The sequence below is a fragment of the Papaver somniferum genome, chromosome 5 (genome assembly GCF_003573695.1).
Source record: "Papaver somniferum cultivar HN1 chromosome 5, ASM357369v1, whole genome shotgun sequence".
Classification (NCBI taxonomy): domain Eukaryota; kingdom Viridiplantae; phylum Streptophyta; class Magnoliopsida; order Ranunculales; family Papaveraceae; genus Papaver; species Papaver somniferum.
Genome location: NC_039362.1, coordinates 208,368,875 through 208,388,018, shown reverse-complemented (window position 1 = coordinate 208,388,018; position 19,144 = coordinate 208,368,875). Strand labels below are relative to the sequence as shown.

Sequence of the window (19,144 nt, the reverse complement as noted above, 5' to 3'; positions counted from 1 at the left end):
CAAGGAGGAAACATGGTTGGTCTCAGGGAGGCAAACAAAAAGAGAACGATATTTAGTGTTCTTAGTTGTAGAAGGATGGAGGATACTATATACTCCCCATCTGTGATCACATGAATAACTAAGAATAGATCGACAAGTCGAGTTTATCCCTTGTTTCCGATAACCTCTACCACCATAATATTCTGTTTTACGGTGAGGAATACAGTTGAGTATCCTCATGCGTACCGTAGAGTACTACTAGACCAAAACCCTAACTGATATCAACCCATTTATGTATTTGAGTCAGCCTTCATACATGATTTGTTGGTTGGTTGGTAATAATCTCCGTATTCGATGTTAACTGAGTTGGAGGAGATCGAGTATTCCATAGTTTGTGCGTTATGACTAGTTCGAGTCACGTGAAGAGCACGAGATAACTTCATATAATATGAGGATCGTGTTTGAGGCAACAGAGAAGTTGGGGTTGAGCATCAACCACATGTGGCCGTCCATGAATGACTTGCGGGGCCGAACTTGTGGGTCCCTTTGAAAAAGCGTGTAGATTTCCGAGAAGTTTGCGTATAGTTTTGTCACGTGTTTGTATGGCTCAGACTCATGGTGCCAGTCGTGGGCATACTTGTGAGACTGAGTCAATCCTTCACACATACCAATACATACAATTTTTTTTTAAATCTCCCTTCATATTTAGCCTCCCTGTGACTCTTACATATATATTTCCTTAGTACGTGCAAAATTCAACTTACCTTAAAAGATGGTAATAAATGTTTAAATTAAAACTTTGAAGGTTGGTAGAGTCGTATAATTTCAGAATAAATTTCAAATATAAAAAAATTAACTGTTTCTGGAACACAACGGTTTTCACTTTAACCATTTGATATCCAAAAATAAACTCTACTCCGGGTATCTAAACATACTATAAACACATAACGTCACGGATATACATTCAAATCAAAATATAGGCCATGGGGTCGAGCGGAGCATGCATCCGTGCAGATCTTGGGATGCAATAGCAGTCAAATAATAATTATTTTTTTTCTTTCAAAAGAAATTCAATGAACACTCAAAAACGAGTCATTATCCAAACACCCTAAAGTAAATCCAGTAGTACACTACACATTATAAAAAACAAATACGACATCAGATGAGAATTTAGAAGAACTCGTTTGCCCCTAGATTCGTGCAGTGGGTTCCACACCATTAATTAAACAACAACTTATAAGAATTTAAATATACTCATCTCCAACCACGTGTACTTTCGTTAGCCTGTCACTGATTAGGTCAGGACATAAAACCGAAAGTACCCTCATTAACATTCGAAACCAAACTCAAAAACACCTCACATCACAAGGGTATATTAGTCATACCACGTAGAAGTTGTAATTTAGTAAGAAGACAAGGGTAAATGATGTCATTTTCCATGAAGAGCAATAATGATAATCTGCTGTGTATTCTGCTGCTGTAAACTCAGTCCATTCAGAAAGAAAAATATGTCAGACTCACCCAAATAAAAATAAAAAAATAATCCAAATTTTCTAAATGAAAAGAAAAACCCATTTTGTTTTCAGGTAATTTCTGTCCCAATTTCTCTTTAATTTCCGGAAAAAAATAAATTATTATCTCAAAAATACGTATTTAAATAATAATTAAAAAAAAAAAGTTTATTTTTTTTTCTTCTTTGTTTGTGCAGCCAGAAATAGAGGCGTTGTTTCTCGTCTCCCCAAGCTCCTAAAGAGTAGTTCTTGTCTTCTGTCTCTATTTTCTCTGCGTTGGGTTTTGCTTTAACAAAAAAATCAAAGAAAAGACGAAGAAGATTGGGTTTGTGAAGAAATTTCTCTAATGAAGATGTAATGGAATGAGTATATGATGTTGTTTATTATACTCAAAGGAGGAGGAGACAAGAAAAAGATCGAACTTTGTAAGAAGAAAAGGAAGAAGAAGAACAAAGAAATAACCAGTCATTGAAGAAGAGAAGCAGGAAGAGGAGACAGTGGTGGTGAAAGGGTGTTCACCAAACAACAACACCATGTCTCAAACTAACTGGGAAGCTGATAAAATGTAATAATATGAATAAAAAGCTCTCCTTTTTGTTTTGAATTTCTAGGGTTTAGTTTTATTTCATCTTTTGAAAACCCCTTTTTTTATAGAAGAAGATTTATTCTTTCTAGCTTTTAGTATTCTTAGTTCTTGTTTAGTTTGTTTAGGGCAGTTTAAGGTTTGACCTATTTTGACTTTTGTTGACTGATGTTTACAGGTTAGATGTGTATATTTATGATTACTTAGTGAAAAGGAACTTACAAGCTTCAGCTAAGGCATTTCAAGCTGAAGGGAAAGTCTCATCTGATCCAGTTGGTAAGAATTCTTTTTTTTTTTTTTTTTTTTTAGAAAATGGAGTATTGTATCTTGAAGATTAAAGCAATTTTGATGGTGGTTTTGGGGTTTTTTTTTTTTTTTTGTAGCTATTGATGCTCCTGGTGGGTTTCTGTTCGAATGGTGGTCGGTTTTTTGGGATATTTTTATTGCTAGAACAAATGAGAAGCATTCTGAAGTTGCAGCTTCTTACATTGAGGTGGGTTTTGTTTTGAATGTTCAAGCTTTTGGGAGTTTTCGATTATTTATTTCTTTTTGTTCTTTGAAACCTACTGATTGTGTTAAGTATTTGTTATGCATTAGAAGACATTTAAACTCGATTATCAAAAGGTGAATATAGAAGTATAGATAGGATTCTTTGTTTGTTCTGATTTTAATGTTTTTCTCGTGACATGTTGAATTTAGTACACATTTCGGAACTTTGTATGCCGGGTATATTTCTTGACGATAGTCCCAAAATCTTGTATCACTTATGATTTTGTTGCTTTTGACTTAGGATGGAACCATATGTCTACCAAGTGTTTCCCACTAGGCTAAAATTATACTGATGTTAAGGCATTTTGTATAAGCATAAGATGTTATGTATGTGATAACCTAAAGTAAAATAAAATTGCAGAATTCTAGAAAGTTCGTGTACAATTATACTGATGTTAAGGCATTTTGTATAAGCATAAGACGTCATGTATGTGATAACCTAAAGTAAAATAAAATTGCAGAATTCTAGAAAGTTCGTGTAATAGTTCATCAATTTAGGTGAAACTCAGAATGCCGTAGGAATTGCAACTTTAAGGGTGCTATAAAAAGGGAAACATGTTTATGATAGTATGAAGTCTCGATTTCCATTTATCATAGTTGAGGGTGCATGGATATGTTATGACCGACTAAAAGATTGTTCTAGATTTTGTATGTCGAGAATTCCTGGTCTAGATGCTGTGAGATAGCATGCTGTTTTGGCCGCTCACTTGTGTGAGAGGCAAACCCTTGGATCGCCAAACCTTTGGTTAAAACAGTGACCAAAGTAACTGGTATTGAATTAGACAGGTGTGCATAAACTTACAGTATCAGATCTTACATTGCAGACACAATTGATTAAAGCTCGGGAGCAACAAATACAACATCAGCAGCAGCATCAACAACAACAGCAACCCCAACAACAGCAACAGCACATGCAGATGCAGCAGCTTTTATTGCAGAGGCATGCACAGCAGCAGCAGCAACAACAACAACAACAGCAGCACCATCAGCAGCAGCAACAACAACAACACCATCAGCAGCAGCAACAGCAGCAGCAACAACAACAACGGCGAGATGGAGCCCACCTTCTTAATGGAACTGCAAACGGGCTTGTTGGAAATGACCCCCTTATGAGGCAGAATCCTGGAACTGCAAACGCCTTGGCTACGAAAATGTACGAGGAGAGATTAAAGTTGCCAAATCAAAGGGATTCATTGGACGATGTTGCAATTAAGGTAACACATCCTCTATTTGTTTCACAACAACTCAATAGATATAACCCATCTCAAATACATTGGTTAACCCTCTAAAAATTCTCTTACAGCAAAGGTTTAGTGATAACGTGGGCCAGCTTTTGGAAGCAAACCACGCGTCAATGTTGAAGTCATCCCCTGCTGGCCAGTCCTCTGGGTATGATCACGATATTACTGATGTTTAAACATTTGATGTTTGCAAATTTGGCTTTATATGTTTATTTGTTGGATTTCAAACCTACTTTTTTCAGGCAAGTATTGCATGGTACTGCTGGTGGTATGTCAGGAAATCTGCATCAAGTGCAAGCCCGAAACCAGCAGCTTCCTGGATCTACACAGGTATAGCTTTTTTCTTAATGCAGGTTTCATGGGTTGTTAGCTACTAGTTTCTTTCTCTTATTACTGTGTTTCTGAAACAGGAAATAAAGAGTGAGATGAATCCAATATTAACCCCCAGAGGTGCAGGGCCAGATGGTTCACTCATTGGTGTTCCTGGTAAGATCTTCATCTTGTTACTTTTTATGTTCTGTGCTCATCTGTTGTTAGCTATATAATATGCAACTGATGAACTGATTTTGTTGGTTGGAAGTGGCTTAAGCAATTCGGTTTCTTATTGTAATACCAAACCGTGACGCGTGTATGTAGAATTAAAACTACCAATGTTAAAGAAGATAAGAAAGTAAAGATACTGGGCAAAATTCATGTCTGATGCCGGGTTTAGCACACTCATTGCACAAGCAGTTCAACTAACATAGATGACTTGAGTTTCAATTCTAGATAGCATTATGTTCAAGTACATGTATGAATCCCTGATTGAGTATGAGGGAAGGAATTCCTTCTAGATAGTGTCACTGAAATACATTTGTGGCTGATTGTTCTTGTCTGTTCAGGTTCAAATCAAGGCAACAACAATTTGACTTTGAAAGGATGGCCACTCACAGTAAGTTTTCTGTTGTTTAGTTTTTCTTTTACTATACTTGATTGTTGAACACATATAAACTTAGCCTGTTCTCTTAACCATCCATATTCTTAGTTTTTGATGACTAACACACTTCCAGTTGTACCACAATGTTCTGAACAGTGACTACAAAAAGAGATCCATATTTCAATACCAGATATGTTATTCAACAAACACAATAACTGCGAGAGATATTCGGTTACATTTAGTTTTGCACATTGGCACTATTTTATCATCTTATATATGCACATTCTTTCTTTTTCAGCAAGGGCTTGATCAACTTCGTTCAGGGCTCCTTCAGCCGCAAAAGTCATTTATACAGTCCCCTCCACCTTTTCATCAACTCCCAATGTTGACTCCACAGCAGCAGCAAGTTTTACTTCAGGCACAGCAAAATCTAAATTCCCCTTCAGCCAACGATGTAGATAGTAGAAGAATGAGAATGCTTCTAAACAGTCGGAATATGGGTCTATCGAAGGATGGTCAATCCAGCTCCGTTGGTGATATAATTGCAAATGTTGGATCACCAATGCAAGCTCCATGCCCGGTGATGCCTCGCGGAGATACAGATTTATTGCTAATCAAGGTATCCATTTAGCTAATTGCAGTCTGATGTCTACAAGGGTTTCGTTGATGTCTTCGACAGATATGGAAATTCTTCCAGCTATTCTGACTATATTTGTTTATATGTAGTAGAAAATAGCCCAGTTACAGCAACAACAACAGCAGCAGCAGCAGCAGCAGAACAGTAATCAGCAACAGCTTCAGCTCCAGCAACAAGCACTTCTTAGTCAATCCCAGGGTTCAAATCATCACCTCCTCCAGCAAGATAAAGTTGCAGGTGTAGGCAGCATATCATTAGATGGTAGCATGTCAAACTCTTTCCGAGGAAATGATCAGGTTTTCCTTTTCTTCATCTGAATTTCTAGTATAAATCTGTTACTTTTTTACTTGGTCGAAATTTCTAGTGTATTCTTCTGTTTGTGGCCACTGTTCTTAATTATGATTAATTTGGTGTCTTTTAAGGCTTCGAAAAATCCGACTGGGCGAAAGAGGAAGCAGCCAGTGTCATCTTCTGGTCCTGCCAACAGTTCAGGAACTGCAAACACAGCTGGCCCTTCTCCCGGTTCTGCACCCTCCACACCTTCAACTCACACGCCAGGAGATGTGCCTTCAGTACAACTTGGTGCTAATTCCTCAAAGGCGTTAATAATGTTTGGAGCCGATGGAACTGGACCTCTAGCCTCACCATCAAATCAGCTGGTAAGCAGATCTCTCTTCCCTTTCCTTTTAAGTTCACAAAGTGAATTTTGGGAGCACTCCATTTTAGCAATGGGATGATAAGATCCTTATGTGCAGGCTGATTTTGTGGAGGATGGATCCCTTGATGATAATGTTGAGTCGTTCCTACGTGATGACAATGATGCTAGAGATCCTGTAAGCCGTGGTATGGATATCAGTCGAGGAAAAAAACTTTGTTTTTTGTTATACACTGGCATGAGCATTCTTTTCTAAGAAACTGTCACAGAGCAGAGTAGCTAGTAGTTAGTAACGAGATTCCGTTGTTGATTATTTAGTTTTTTTGTCATTCTTATTAATTTGAGCTCAATCGATGGATGCCTTCTTGGTTTGTATCAGGTTTCACATTTACCGAGGTTGGTTTTTTCCGAGCAAGTACCAGTAAAGTGGTCTGTTGCCATTTTTCATCGGATGGGAAGCTACTCGCCAGTGGTGGGCATGATAAAAAGGTGTAGGCTTGTGTATTTGGAGTTATTATTATGTGGTAGTGCCAGATGTAACATATTAAGTTTTAATGTTAACATGGACTTGTTTCGTGAATTTGCAATTGCAGGCTGTACTTTGGCACACAGATTCCTTCAAGCCTAAAACAACCCTGGAAGAACATTCCTTGCTGATCACTGATGTTCGCTTCAGTCCAAGTATGCCACGCTTGGCTACCTCCTCATTCGACAAAACTGTCAGGGTCTGGGATGCTGACAACGTTAGTATATTTCCTTTCGCCTTTCTTCCAAATATGTATATATATATATATATAGATACATCATCTTGACTGTAATTGTGGGTCCATGTGCAGCCGGGCTATTCACTGCGTACTTTCACGGGGCATTCTGCTCCTGTCATGTCACTAGACTTTCACCCAAATAAGGAGGATCTCTTATGCTCATGTGATGGGGACAGCGAATTACGATACTGGAGTGTCAACAATGGTAGCTGTTCTCGGGTCTTTAAGGTATACAATCATCTTGAATGTTCTTTTTAGAACGTCTCCATGGTCTAGCACTCCTCTCTATTGCCGGATTCGGTTAACCACATATGTGATTTTCTTCTGGTCTAGGTGTGTTGGTTTCTAATCCTTTTGCTTATTTGATTATCCAGGGTGGAACGACCCAGATTAGATTCCAACCTCGTCTAGGGAGGTACCTTGCTGCTGCTGCGGAGAATGTCATTTCGATCCTTGATGTTGAGACTAATGTTTGCCGCCATTCATTACAGGTTCGTGTATAAGTGGGCCACACAATTTTTTGATACTGATGGATCAGAAACCACTCGTATCTAATTTGCATGTTTTTGGGTGCTTGCCCTTTTTTGTTTTGTGCATCCTGTGTTACAGTCTTAGTGAGGTGACTATATGCGTTGAATGTTTTTATATCTGCAGGGACATACGGGTTCAGTTCACTCTGTGTGCTGGGATCCTTCTGGTGAGTTACTGGCATCGGTAAGTGAAGACTCTGTCAGGGTCTGGACACTTGGATCAGGAAATGAGGGCGAGTGTGTGCACGAGTTGAACTGTAACGGCAACAAGTTTCATTCTTGCGTTTTCCATCCATCATATCCTAATTTATTAGTCATTGGTTGCTACCAGGCAAGTCTCTGTTTCATGCTTTCACTATTTCCATGCCATTATTTGTCCATGCGTAATATTAGTGAGTTCGAGTTATCTTTTGAACTTCAGCTTCGAGATGATTCTTATTTATCACGACTTTGTATGTTTTTTCAGTCTTTGGAGCTATGGAACATGAGTGAGAACAAAACAATGACCCTGTCTGCGCATGAAGGACTGATTGCTGGTCTTGCAGTTTCAAACGTGACGAATTTGGTGGCTTCTGCTAGTCATGACAAGTTTGTCAAGCTTTGGAAGTGATTTTGTATTGGGATGATCTATGTGGAGTACTACATAATAGACTAGTAACTAACAAATGACTAATTTCTGTTAGGCCTTTCTTGTTAGGTTAGTTACTTTGTTATTACAGTTCGTTCTAAGTTCTGACATGACATTATCTTGAATGTAAATCTCTAATATAAAAAGAAGATGCCTTTTAGTCCTGCAGAGTGCATCTCCATATCCATGATCCATTATAGTATTTGTTTTGCACAAAGCATAGAAGTATTACAAAAGTATATTTCTCTTAGAATAGAGGACCAAATAGCATGTGGCTGTGTTTCCTGTCTCCAAACCAATTTGGCCATCATTGCCCTATTCATTATGTTCAATGTTAATATGTGTGTTCGAGGTTCAGTGCAAATGGTGCAAACCAAGCTTTTGAAGATAGCTTCAAGTGAATCCATGTAGCCCATCATATTCATCTCAAGTCGTTTATGGTGCTTGGGCAACGATGTCGTATTTACTAGAAACTGCCTTGTTTGCACGTGGAATACAAAAACGACCCCCTAGAGCGAAAAAAAAAAAATTCTTTCAAGTAATAGTTAACAGTGAAGCGTGACATTTGTAAAATCTGCATCCTCACCTGTGTGGTCACTCCCGAAGAGATCAAAACACCAAACGGTCAACATTCTCGGATGCATCATATATGACAAATGAAAACTAGAACTCCTATTAAACCATCGTTAATTAAGAAATAAAAAAAGTCTTTTAGCGGTGGACTAAATATTGTTCCACTTTCAGTGTGGAAGGCGACTGTATGAATCTTTTTGATTATCTAAATGGAAAACCATCTCAGATTACTTGGCAGAATCAAAAAATTATGGACAAAGTAAAACGACACTTTCAACATTGTCAAAACCTTTTAGGTTTTTTTAATGTCCTTAGACTTGCCAACAATGTAGCCGATATCCTTGCTAAAACATTTTCACTCCTTTGTTAATTGGAGAAATATACCTTCACCATGTATTTTGCAAGCTCTAGAAGTAGATAAATTTAATGTCTGGGTGGACGCTAACAGCCCAACATTAGATGGCTCTACTGGTATTGATGTAAAGGTTACCAACTCCCTAAGTTAGTCGGTTGGTTTGAATGCATTTTAACTTACAAAAATAAATAAACATTGTTCCACTTTGTTTGTGATATTTGGAACTCCCTGCGTACCTATTAAATAGGCGGAGTCTTATATTGAAGATAATTTTTTTCCTAAATACAATCATTAATTGTGTATGGAGAACTGTGTTAAGAATAGGACAAAGGGTAAAACAATAAAAGGTTGCAAAAATGAGGAATCCAAAGCTATTTTTTTAATCTAAGAGAATTGTCCCCCTCCGCCTATATATGTGGTACAGAGGGAGTATAAGTTAAGAACTTGGCATCTTCACGTACCCATTGAAAAATGAGTGTATTCCGAGATAACACCACCATTCTTAACTTTGAATATGAATCGTTGAAAATCAACGGATTTTTAATTGTTGAAGCTAATACCGGTAGATTGTGAGGTTTGGTATTTGGGAATGCACTCATTTTTGATAGGAATGTAAAGTTTTGTAAGAAGAACATATTCTCAAAATATTAGTTTCAAATCCAAAAATATATAGTTTTTATTCACCAAAATGGCGAGAGAGGTTGAGAATAAAAGTGTGAAGGTCCTCCTCTTTTTTTAACAATACTAATTATATATATACTTTTCTTTTAGCAATACTAATTATATATATACTTTTGTAATTTGTTTATATGGGCTTTTGTTATTTCGCAATTTGCTTATAAATAATTTAATGGAAAAACGCTGATTTTTGTTTTGGAGACATGACTTGAAAAATCCTTATATAGGATTCTGAATTTTCTTTGCTGCCAGAGAAGGTGTGAAAGTTCTGTCTCAAAAAGTTATTTTTGAATCTTCTCATTACTAATTTTTGAGTTTTCGACTGATAAAAGTCATTAGTAAGTTAAGTTTCTTTAGGGCAATTTCTATGGCAATGTACAAAACTGAAAAAGCGGGGGTCTAACAACACCACCCAATATTTCGCTTAGTAATCTGTATGGACTAACTCCGAAATACTTTGCTAGAGAATCAACTAGACAGTCAGACTCAATCTAGATAAAAGTATCTCAAGGAGTTAATATCTCTCACTTGTTTTGATTTACTCAAGCTAAAACAATAGCGAGTCTTTAATCAAACACAAGTAATAACTTGGATGGTATCAAAGACCAATATTTAAGTGTTAATCAGTGAAATCAACAACCACAAGGTCAGATCTCTAATCGATTAAACTTTAACGCACAGCCTGTATTATTTCAATTATATAACAAATATAATGCGGAAAAGAAATAACACAGACACCAGAAATTTTGTTAACGAGGAAACCGCAAATGCAGAAAAACCCCGGGACCTATCCCAGATTGAATACACACTGTATTAAGCCGCTACGGACACTAGCCTACTCCAAGCTAACTTCGGACTAGACTATAGTTGAACCACAATCAGTCTCCCATTAATTCAAGGTACAGTTGTACTCCTACATCTCTGATCCCTGCAGGACACTGCGCACTTGATTTCCTTAGCTGATCTCACCCACAACCAAGAGTTGCTGCAACCAAAACTCGCAGACTTGATAATAAACAAATCTGTCTCACGCATAAAAATCTATCAAAGGATGAATATGTCTCCCACAGAAGAACCCTAGGTGTTTGTTCCGTCTTATGATATGAAATCAAGGTGAACAAGAACAAATTGATAATCCGGTCTTATATTCCCGAAGAACAACCTAGATTAATCAATCACCTCTCAACAGTCTTACTTGTATAAACAAGAGTACGTCGAGGAATCACAAACGGTGAGATGAAGATGTTTGTGACTTCTTTATCTTGCCTATCGGAGAACTCTCACGATATCAAGCCAATCAATAAGATTGTACTCGTACGATAGAAGATGCAAGATCAGATCACACAACTACGATAAAAGTAGTATCGGTCTGGCTTTACAATCCCAATGAAGTCTTTAAGTCGTTAACCTGGTTTTAAAGAAGAAAACCAAAGGTTAGAGGAGAATCGACTCTAGCGAGCGCACTAGTATCACACATACGCGTGGAGATTAGTTTTGCCCAATGCTAGATGTCTCCTTTATTAGTCTTCAAATCAGGGTTTTGCCTTAGTTACAAAACAATCAATATTCACCGTTAGATGAAAACCTGATTTAGATTCAATCTAATGTTTCTCAACCGTTAGATCGAAAACTTAGCTTGTCACACACACTTGAGATATACGTTTACTGGGTTTGTGAAAACCGTGCCCAAACGTGTACGTGTATGTTGGTTCAACATAGTAACCCAAGAGGTTAACAATATGAACATTTCATATTAACCTTGCTCTTCTTCACCATAACTAGTTCAATTGACTCAAATGAACTAGTTAGAGAGTTGTTCAATTGTTATGAGATCTTATGTAACTACACAAGACACAATTGAAACAAAGATGATTCGATTCAATTGAATCGGCTCATGAACTTTATAGCCGCGGTTTGCATACTGCATTCCTTAGTAATTTAAGTTTCATGTTCAGAGCACATCTTTAGATCATAACCCACTCAAGTATGCAAGCAAGTTCACGGACTTAAGGCAACCGGCAGAGTTTTCCAAACTCAGCATAAAATCTCGGCAAGGAGACTTCCGCCAGTTCGCGGACTAAGCACTCAAACGAGTTTTTGGAAAATCCCAGCAGAAATTCTCGGCAAGAAAACTTCTGTCAGTTCGCGGACTGAGTTCGTAAACTGTTCAAGGACTTGGAAAAGCCAATTCCTCCGGTTTCTCTCAATGAACAAAGTTCGCAAACTTCGGATTAAGGAATAAGACTTATGCACATATGTGTTACCACACAATGCTTATATGCATCATTGGTTATATTGACCTAAACTCTCATTCCAACCATTGAAACATTCTTAGAGGACGTTATATAGTTGTTACACTATTTCTCGTCAAAGCGATTTTCAAAGTGATTGAAATATTATGACTTTCGTCATTAGGTGAAGATAAACCCGATCAAAGCGAAACGCTTTACCAACACATGATTTCGAGATATAGATAGGCGAGATATACTCGGCTCGAAATATCAAATGTGTATGATCCAGTCTATATAGCATACGACTTTTGTCTCATAAGAAGCAAGAGATAGAAGAGATAGACTTTTGAGTGATAGATAAGTTCAAGTATCCACATACCTTTTTGTTGATGAAGTTCCACGGTTCCTTGAGTAGATCTTCGTCGTTGTATGATGAATCACCATGAAGTCCTTGAGCTCAACTACACTTTTCTATCCTAGTCCGAGAGTTATCTATGTAGACTAGAAATCAAGGCTCATAGTTTTGATCACTATCATTGACAAACATGCTTGATATAGCAACGCATGCGAGGTCGACCGAGCTATGCTCTAACAATCTCCCTCTTTGTCAATTTTAGTGACAAAACTATTAATACATATGGAATACAAAAAAAATAAACTTTAGTGGCTCCTATTCCATAGTCTAATCTTCAACATTCCCTGAAATCTTCGTCCTTCCAAGTACTCCAATAATCCCAAAGGTTGTAAGTTTAGCATCACCGTTGTTGAAGATCCATAGCTATAACAATGAGAGAACTCGAGATTCTCTATCATCATTATACAATGACATAGTATTATTATGTAACATCAAAGTCCAATTGCATCACGACTTTAACAATAATACTATGGTGATATGTATCACTCCCCCTTAGTCAATACTCCATCTCACATGGAAACCACTCCCCCTTACACAATGATCCGAAAACCATATGTATATGTAGTAGAACTACACATTAATTCTCCCCCTTTTTGTCAATAAAATTGGCAAAGGTACAAGAACGGGATCCTAATGAAATTTACGAGAAGAGACGTTTCATAGACTAAAAGAAAAAATACATACCAACTTAATTTAGATGCAATCATAAAGCCGAAGCTAAATGCATTCATCAAGGAGTTTTAATATACAAGATAACCCCTATAAAATTCCACAGCCGCACACCCGGCAAGATATTACCATTAAGCACAAGTTCAAAAGAACTGTCCCCCATTTGATGTCATTCTCGAAAGAACAACAAGAGCGACCTTAATTTCGAAAGAAAAGAAGGATTTTTAATTGGACACCAAAAACCATGAGAATGATTTTCTGTATCCAAAACTCAATCAAATTAATCACAAGTAAAGTCATGATTAATTTAATTGGAATATGCAACTAAATCAAACCACAAAAGTGATCAACTTAATTGATTGTACTCAACATAACTAAACTTACGGAGCTACGACTAAGGTAATCATACGGAGATGACTAACTTAATCGTTCACATACTCAACATAAGGTAAACCTTACGGAATATACGACTACATTAACCAATAGAACATGATTAGTATAGCCGTTCATATACTCAACACAAGAATTTGTGGAATATATGAAAACTCAATTAGACTAATTACAAGAGAACCTGTAATTAATCTAATTGGAATACAAACAACCAAATTATTCACGAAAGTAATCAATTTAATTGTCAAAAGTTTTGCTCGACAAAAGAAAAACTTTCGGAGCAAATAACTAAATAACCAATCAAGATGATTAATTTAGTTCAAAATGCTCAACATATAGCATCTTACGGAACAATGATTAATTTAGTTCAAAATGCTCAACATATAGCATCTTACGGAACAACCAACAAAGTTAATCACAAAATAATTAACTTAGTTGTACCGTGCTCGACATAAGACATACCATGGAGCCTCACGGTAATACAAAAAGAATGGATCAATGAAGATCAATACCGTGGAATACATACAATGATCTGTTCTATCTTTCCGTCACTATTTGCATAATGACATAATAGACTTTATCCTTGTCACACAAAAGATTTTATCCTATTTCCCATCAAATACATGACTGCATAGGCATAACTTTTGTATTTGTCAAAAGTCCATTCGTCCTTTCATAAATACGGATACCAATTCATGAACGACTTTACTTTTGACAACATATGGGACCTTCAAGTTCACGAACGCAAATAATACATATTGTTGTAATTTTGAAAGTGGTAGTAAAAGTTCGTTGCTCGGACTTGAATAGATTTTTAAAACATAAATATATACAAAATTGTCACAGGATCAAGAGTTACTAGGATTCAGGATTCCACCATAATTATTCATATAATTATTATATTTTTTTCCAAACAGTTATAGTTCAAATAAAAGGACTCTCATTCTTGCCAAGGTAGATTTTTAGAAGATTAACTGTAAATCGAAAGCATGGCATATCAAAAGTACTAAGACCAAGCATAAACCATCAAAAGAAATGACAATCAATTAAGAAAAATCATAAAACATTTAATAAAAGTGCAAGAAGTCATAAAAGAATTAAATATAATTTCTATATGCATAAAGTACGGATTCCTCCATCATCCCAGTGTTGGGGTTTAGCCTCTCATATTAATCATGTTCTCAAAATACAATTTTATAGCCCAACAAGTTGAATAAAATGATGAGAAAATGCTAAACAGAGATTTCGCAACAGTTATAAGCGTTACAATTGCGCTGTTAACTGTTGCGCTGCATAAACTTAAGTGTAGGAAAGAACGATACATACACAATGCTGTAAACAACGACACAACAGAACTGCTGCGGGAACTGTTGAAGAACGACGCTTCTGGCTAAACAGAGATTTTGCAACAGTTATAAGCGTTACAATTGCGTTGTTAACTGTTGCGCTGCATAAACTTAAGTGTAGGAAAGAACGATACATAAACAGTGCTGTAAACAGCGACACAATAGAACTGCTGCGGGAACTGTTGAAGAACGACGCTTCTGTAGCGTCAATTCTTCATCTTCTTCCTCTCGCCAGCAGCAGCAGAAACTTGCACTGTGTGATTTTCTTTCGCTTCTCTTTGCTTCCTAGCCTTCCCCAAACTCTCGAACCCTCTTCACAATGACCTATACTTGTATTTATAGTGTTTTGGAGCAAGAAATCCGACCATTGATTGCGTATATTTTCTCTTTAATTCGATTATTCTTTGCTGCCCAAAAATGAGAATACTTACCATTTATAGAATTTACACACGTTAACTCGCTCCCAAAACGCTCCAAATTAGTTTCTTCATGCCTCAGAAGCTTTCCCGCACCTCCACATCACTCCATGCACAGCAGAAACACACTTGAGCTCGTGTTCAGTGTGTGTTGCTCTGTTTTGAGTTTGGTGAATTGAACCGAGAATTCCAGCCTAAATTGATCGATTCTGACACCCAGAATGTGTTCCTTAAGCTATATCACATCTTCCTACCAAGTTTGAGCCATTGAATCGCACCACAACACCTTCATTTTGTCGATTGAAATTCTGCCAGTTGATGAACCAATTTTCCCGCCAATTTTATTTTTTCAAATCGTGAAGAAGGTGTCCCCTTAGCAAACTGTGGTGTCCCCTTAGTAATTAGGTTACCCCTTATCCAAAAGCGAGAGTCCGAATAACACTTGTCCTCCGGGTGCCAAAATCAACTTTTCGAGCCGAATTTTCCAAAAATGTTTATTTCCTAAAAATACATAAAAACACAATATTAGTACAAAAATAGAGTTCCAACAATACAAACATTGAGGACAAATTAGACACAAAAATGTGTCTATCAAATACCCCCAAACTTATTATTTGCTAGTCCTCGAGCAAAACTAAAAAATAAAACCGAGTTAATATCGGGTGGGTTTAACAGAGGTGTGCCCACAAAAACCGTAACTTCTAATTGGTCACAAGTATCCAAAGAGCTACGAGGACAAACATATTCTCAACCTATCTCCAAGTAACTAGAATGCCAGAGAAATTAAAGGTGTCAGCTCTAAAGCTGACTGAAGAAAAGGGGAGACACATCCGCACGACTGCTAGATAAAGAGATATCCGCTACACAGCTAGATAAACATTGTAAGATGCGTCCGCTGCTTTACAGCTGGATAAGATTAGGAGAGAGATAAAGATGAGAGGTACATCTGCTACACAACTGGACTAATTACGTGTGATGAGTTAAACCAGTGCTAGAAAGATCTTGTGCCAGATTGAAAGCAGACTAACAAAGCAACCAAAATGCATCTTTCTTCGACTCTCTCACAGTGCTCAGTAGAAATAACGTCTTCTTCGGTCTTCAACTGTTGATGATAAACTCTCGAACCTCATAGAACCTTGACAATTAACTCTTCTCTTCGATTTCTTGCATGACTTATAAATTTCTTCTTCCCTATGGCCTTATTGAACAAAAAGAACGTAATGATGTTTTTTTTTTTTTTTTTTCATTTCATTTTTCATTTGTTTTTTTTACAACACAAAAATTTACATGGCCATGAGAGAAAGACTTTAGAACTTGGATCCTCACAACTTGTGATGTCTTGATATCATGAACTTCAACAACTTATATCATTTGCTCTTGTACTTCTTGTAACTAAGTCTTCAACTTTGATTTTTGAATTATTCTTTTCTATTGTTGCTTCTAAACCTTAAACGTCTTCAACTTTTTCATAAATTTTGATGTCACTCCGCTTGTTGATGATGATAAGTTTCTACTGAGAGAGAGTCGTAATACAGTAACTAAGACTACATTGTGAGGTTGCTCTGTCTTTCTGGCATTTCCTTCTGACCTACTTGCCTTTCCATCATGGATGGTTAGGTCCATCAGGGTTACCCTCTAAAAGGAACAAGTTCTCTCCTGAATTTCAAGGATCTCAATGTCTTTTTCTCTAATGTCTCAATAGGTTGTTATCTCTAGCATTCCAATTTCTATCTTTTCGGTGAGAAACAGTATGTAAACTTAGCTAACCGGGTACTATGTGACGCTAGAAGTTTCAAAGATGCGACTAAAATGTTTCTCCCATACCCCCAAACTTAAATCTAACATTGTCCTCAATGTTCTAAAGATGAAACTAAAAGCATGAACAATGAGAAACTGTTACCATTTGAAGCAAAAAGAGTTAAGGAAGGATATTACCGTGTTGCATGAGATTGGGTTACCTCCCAAGAAGTGCTAAGTTTAAAGTCTTCAGCCAGACGTAGGAAAGGTTTAGTCAACTCGAACCGTATAACAGTAGCCGGAATAACTGTGGGTCTTTAAAACCAAAAAGAGCTGACAAAAGGAAACTGCAGTGAACCAACGAAATGAACAACACTAGCATGCCCTTACCTAGTTTCCTGATAACTATTGCTAATTGTGGTTCAAGTTCAGGTTCTATGAAAGGGTCTAAATAGAATATTTTCATTGGCTGCGTTTCTTCATAGGTTGGATCCAAATTATTAGGTCATAGAGTCTGGAAAAACTCAAATATGATCTTAGAAGCACAAAGTAATAACCTAAATAATTGCGGATCCTCTAAGTCAATCAGATATGACTTACATAATTGACCACAGTGAGAATAGTGGTCATTCTTAAGCAAATGTGTCGATTCTAATTTCCTAAGGCATTTAGGTTTAGTCTCACAACTTAATATTCGACACATTTGGAATATAAACGTTCCCACAGTTGAAAGAAAACTATTTGGTGGGAAAACAAAGTCAATCTGGGGATCATAGCCTGGGCAAACCACATCAACCAGAGGATGGGTTTCTAACGACTGAACTTCTTCCTGGACATCATTAGGTTCGGGAAAACGAGTATGAAGGTAATCTTGTAAAATTGTCGAGGCAGAGATATCAAGTCCTAAGTGAAGGGACTTTCTGAGAGTTAAAGGTAAGGCACTATGAAGGTGATAATCACCCCCAAACTTAGAGTTTTTAGTGTCTCTAGATAGACTAGTTACAATCTCCCTAATTTCTGGATCATTAGATTCTTGAAAATGGTCAATTGATTCTTCTAATTTATTATCAGGTAGTGCATCTTTACTCATATCTACGGGTATATCTTCTTCATCTAATACTATTGTTTCTAAGTTGCTAGACTCTAAAACAGCACTTTCGAAATAAACCCGTTCCTCTAAACCACTATCGGCTTCGTAATCAAAAGAAAAAACTACATCGTCTAAAACAGTGGTATCCCTAATCAAATCCTCGTCCTTTTGAATAGGTGAATAATCATAAAAAATATTTGGATTTGAACTAGAAATAATATAATCATTATAAAGATCAATTGGATTAATAGATTCCTGATCACTATGCCTACATGTTTCAAATTCTTCATTACTACTATCCTCATCATCATAATAGTACAAAGATGATTAAACCTTATCTAAATAAGTAGTGTCTTTTATTCTAGCCTCGTCCTCTAAATTAGGCAAATATTCACTATTGATATCAAGGGTAGAATTAGAAACCCTATTTTGGAAATTTAGATTATTTCGAGCATCATTAGCCAACTGTTCATTTTCTGCCTTTAGACGTGCCTGAATTTCACTGAGCATAACACTTATACGTTCACCACTCTCGTTTATCATCTCAGAATATCGTATACACTCTTCTTTTGAACTATTCATTGCAACTAAACGTTTATACGTCCTTTCAATCCGTTGTTGGGTATCTTCTAGAGATGGAACAAGTTCAGAAATATCATAATCAGGACTAGTTTCCAAAAACGAGTAACCAGTACTACAGTGTTCCTGATTTTCTTGCTCGTAAGACCAATTCGCGTGTGGATAGTAATTGGGCTCACCATGGTATGAACCATAACCTTGAAAAGGTTGGCGTTCCCAACTACTAATCCCACCATGGTCATAAAACTGATGATGTCCATATTCAAATTCAGGTCGATACTCATTGTATTGGCTTCTATCATACCAGTTCGACATTCTTAATTGCAAGGGAATTCTACACAACCAGAAACAAGGCCGAGTCGACTCCACCAAAACAAACCTAAAGATTTCTAGCAAACAAAAAGCATGATGGCTCCACTTAGATTGTTTCTAGACCAGCTTCTATCTTTCGAAAGGGAATTCGTTGCAATTTGAGAAAACCCCTCTGGAATCAATCCGAGTCAAAGTAAGTTGAATTGAGGCGAGGGAAGCTCAGTGGAGCTTTGATACCCAAGGCCTCATCGCTATCACAAGGCGGCGCAGTCACGCATTCAACTCACAGAAACCATCATGAACTTTGGATTTGCTTAAAAGGTAACCAATATCCTTCGAAATTTTTTCCTAACAAGCTCG

The 19,144-nt window shown here is 37.0% G+C and overlaps 1 protein-coding gene across 1 annotated transcript; it reads left to right on the top strand.

Moving 5' to 3' along the window:
- Positions 1 to 1,471: 1,471 nt before the first annotated feature.
- LOC113284465 (transcriptional corepressor LEUNIG-like) lies at positions 1,472 to 8,161 on the top strand. Its single transcript, XM_026533927.1, has 19 exons — positions 1,472 to 1,565; positions 1,688 to 2,055; positions 2,252 to 2,349; positions 2,457 to 2,566; positions 3,447 to 3,836; positions 3,926 to 4,011; positions 4,106 to 4,193; positions 4,274 to 4,349; positions 4,745 to 4,794; positions 5,078 to 5,398; positions 5,509 to 5,712; positions 5,839 to 6,075; positions 6,172 to 6,259; positions 6,451 to 6,560; positions 6,665 to 6,814; positions 6,908 to 7,063; positions 7,210 to 7,326; positions 7,490 to 7,696; positions 7,832 to 8,161. The coding sequence occupies exons 2-19, from the start codon at positions 2,024 to 2,026 to the stop codon at positions 7,973 to 7,975; spliced, it is 2,664 nt and encodes an 887-aa protein (XP_026389712.1). The 5' UTR covers positions 1,472 to 1,565; positions 1,688 to 2,023; the 3' UTR covers positions 7,976 to 8,161.
- Positions 8,162 to 19,144: the final 10,983 nt, after the last annotated feature.

What these genes read in the sequence shown, in the direction of transcription:
- LOC113284465 (XM_026533927.1), top strand. Translation starts at nt 2,024, where the DNA reads ATGTCTCAAACTAACTGGGAAGCTGATAAAAT. An exon ending in CTTTCCGAGGAAATGATCAG is followed by an intron (nt 5,713 to 5,838) that starts GTTTTCCTTTTC and finishes GTGTCTTTTAAG; the next exon opens with GCTTCGAAAAATCCGACTGG. An exon ending in CCTCACCATCAAATCAGCTG is followed by an intron (nt 6,076 to 6,171) that starts GTAAGCAGATCT and finishes CCTTATGTGCAG; the next exon opens with GCTGATTTTGTGGAGGATGG.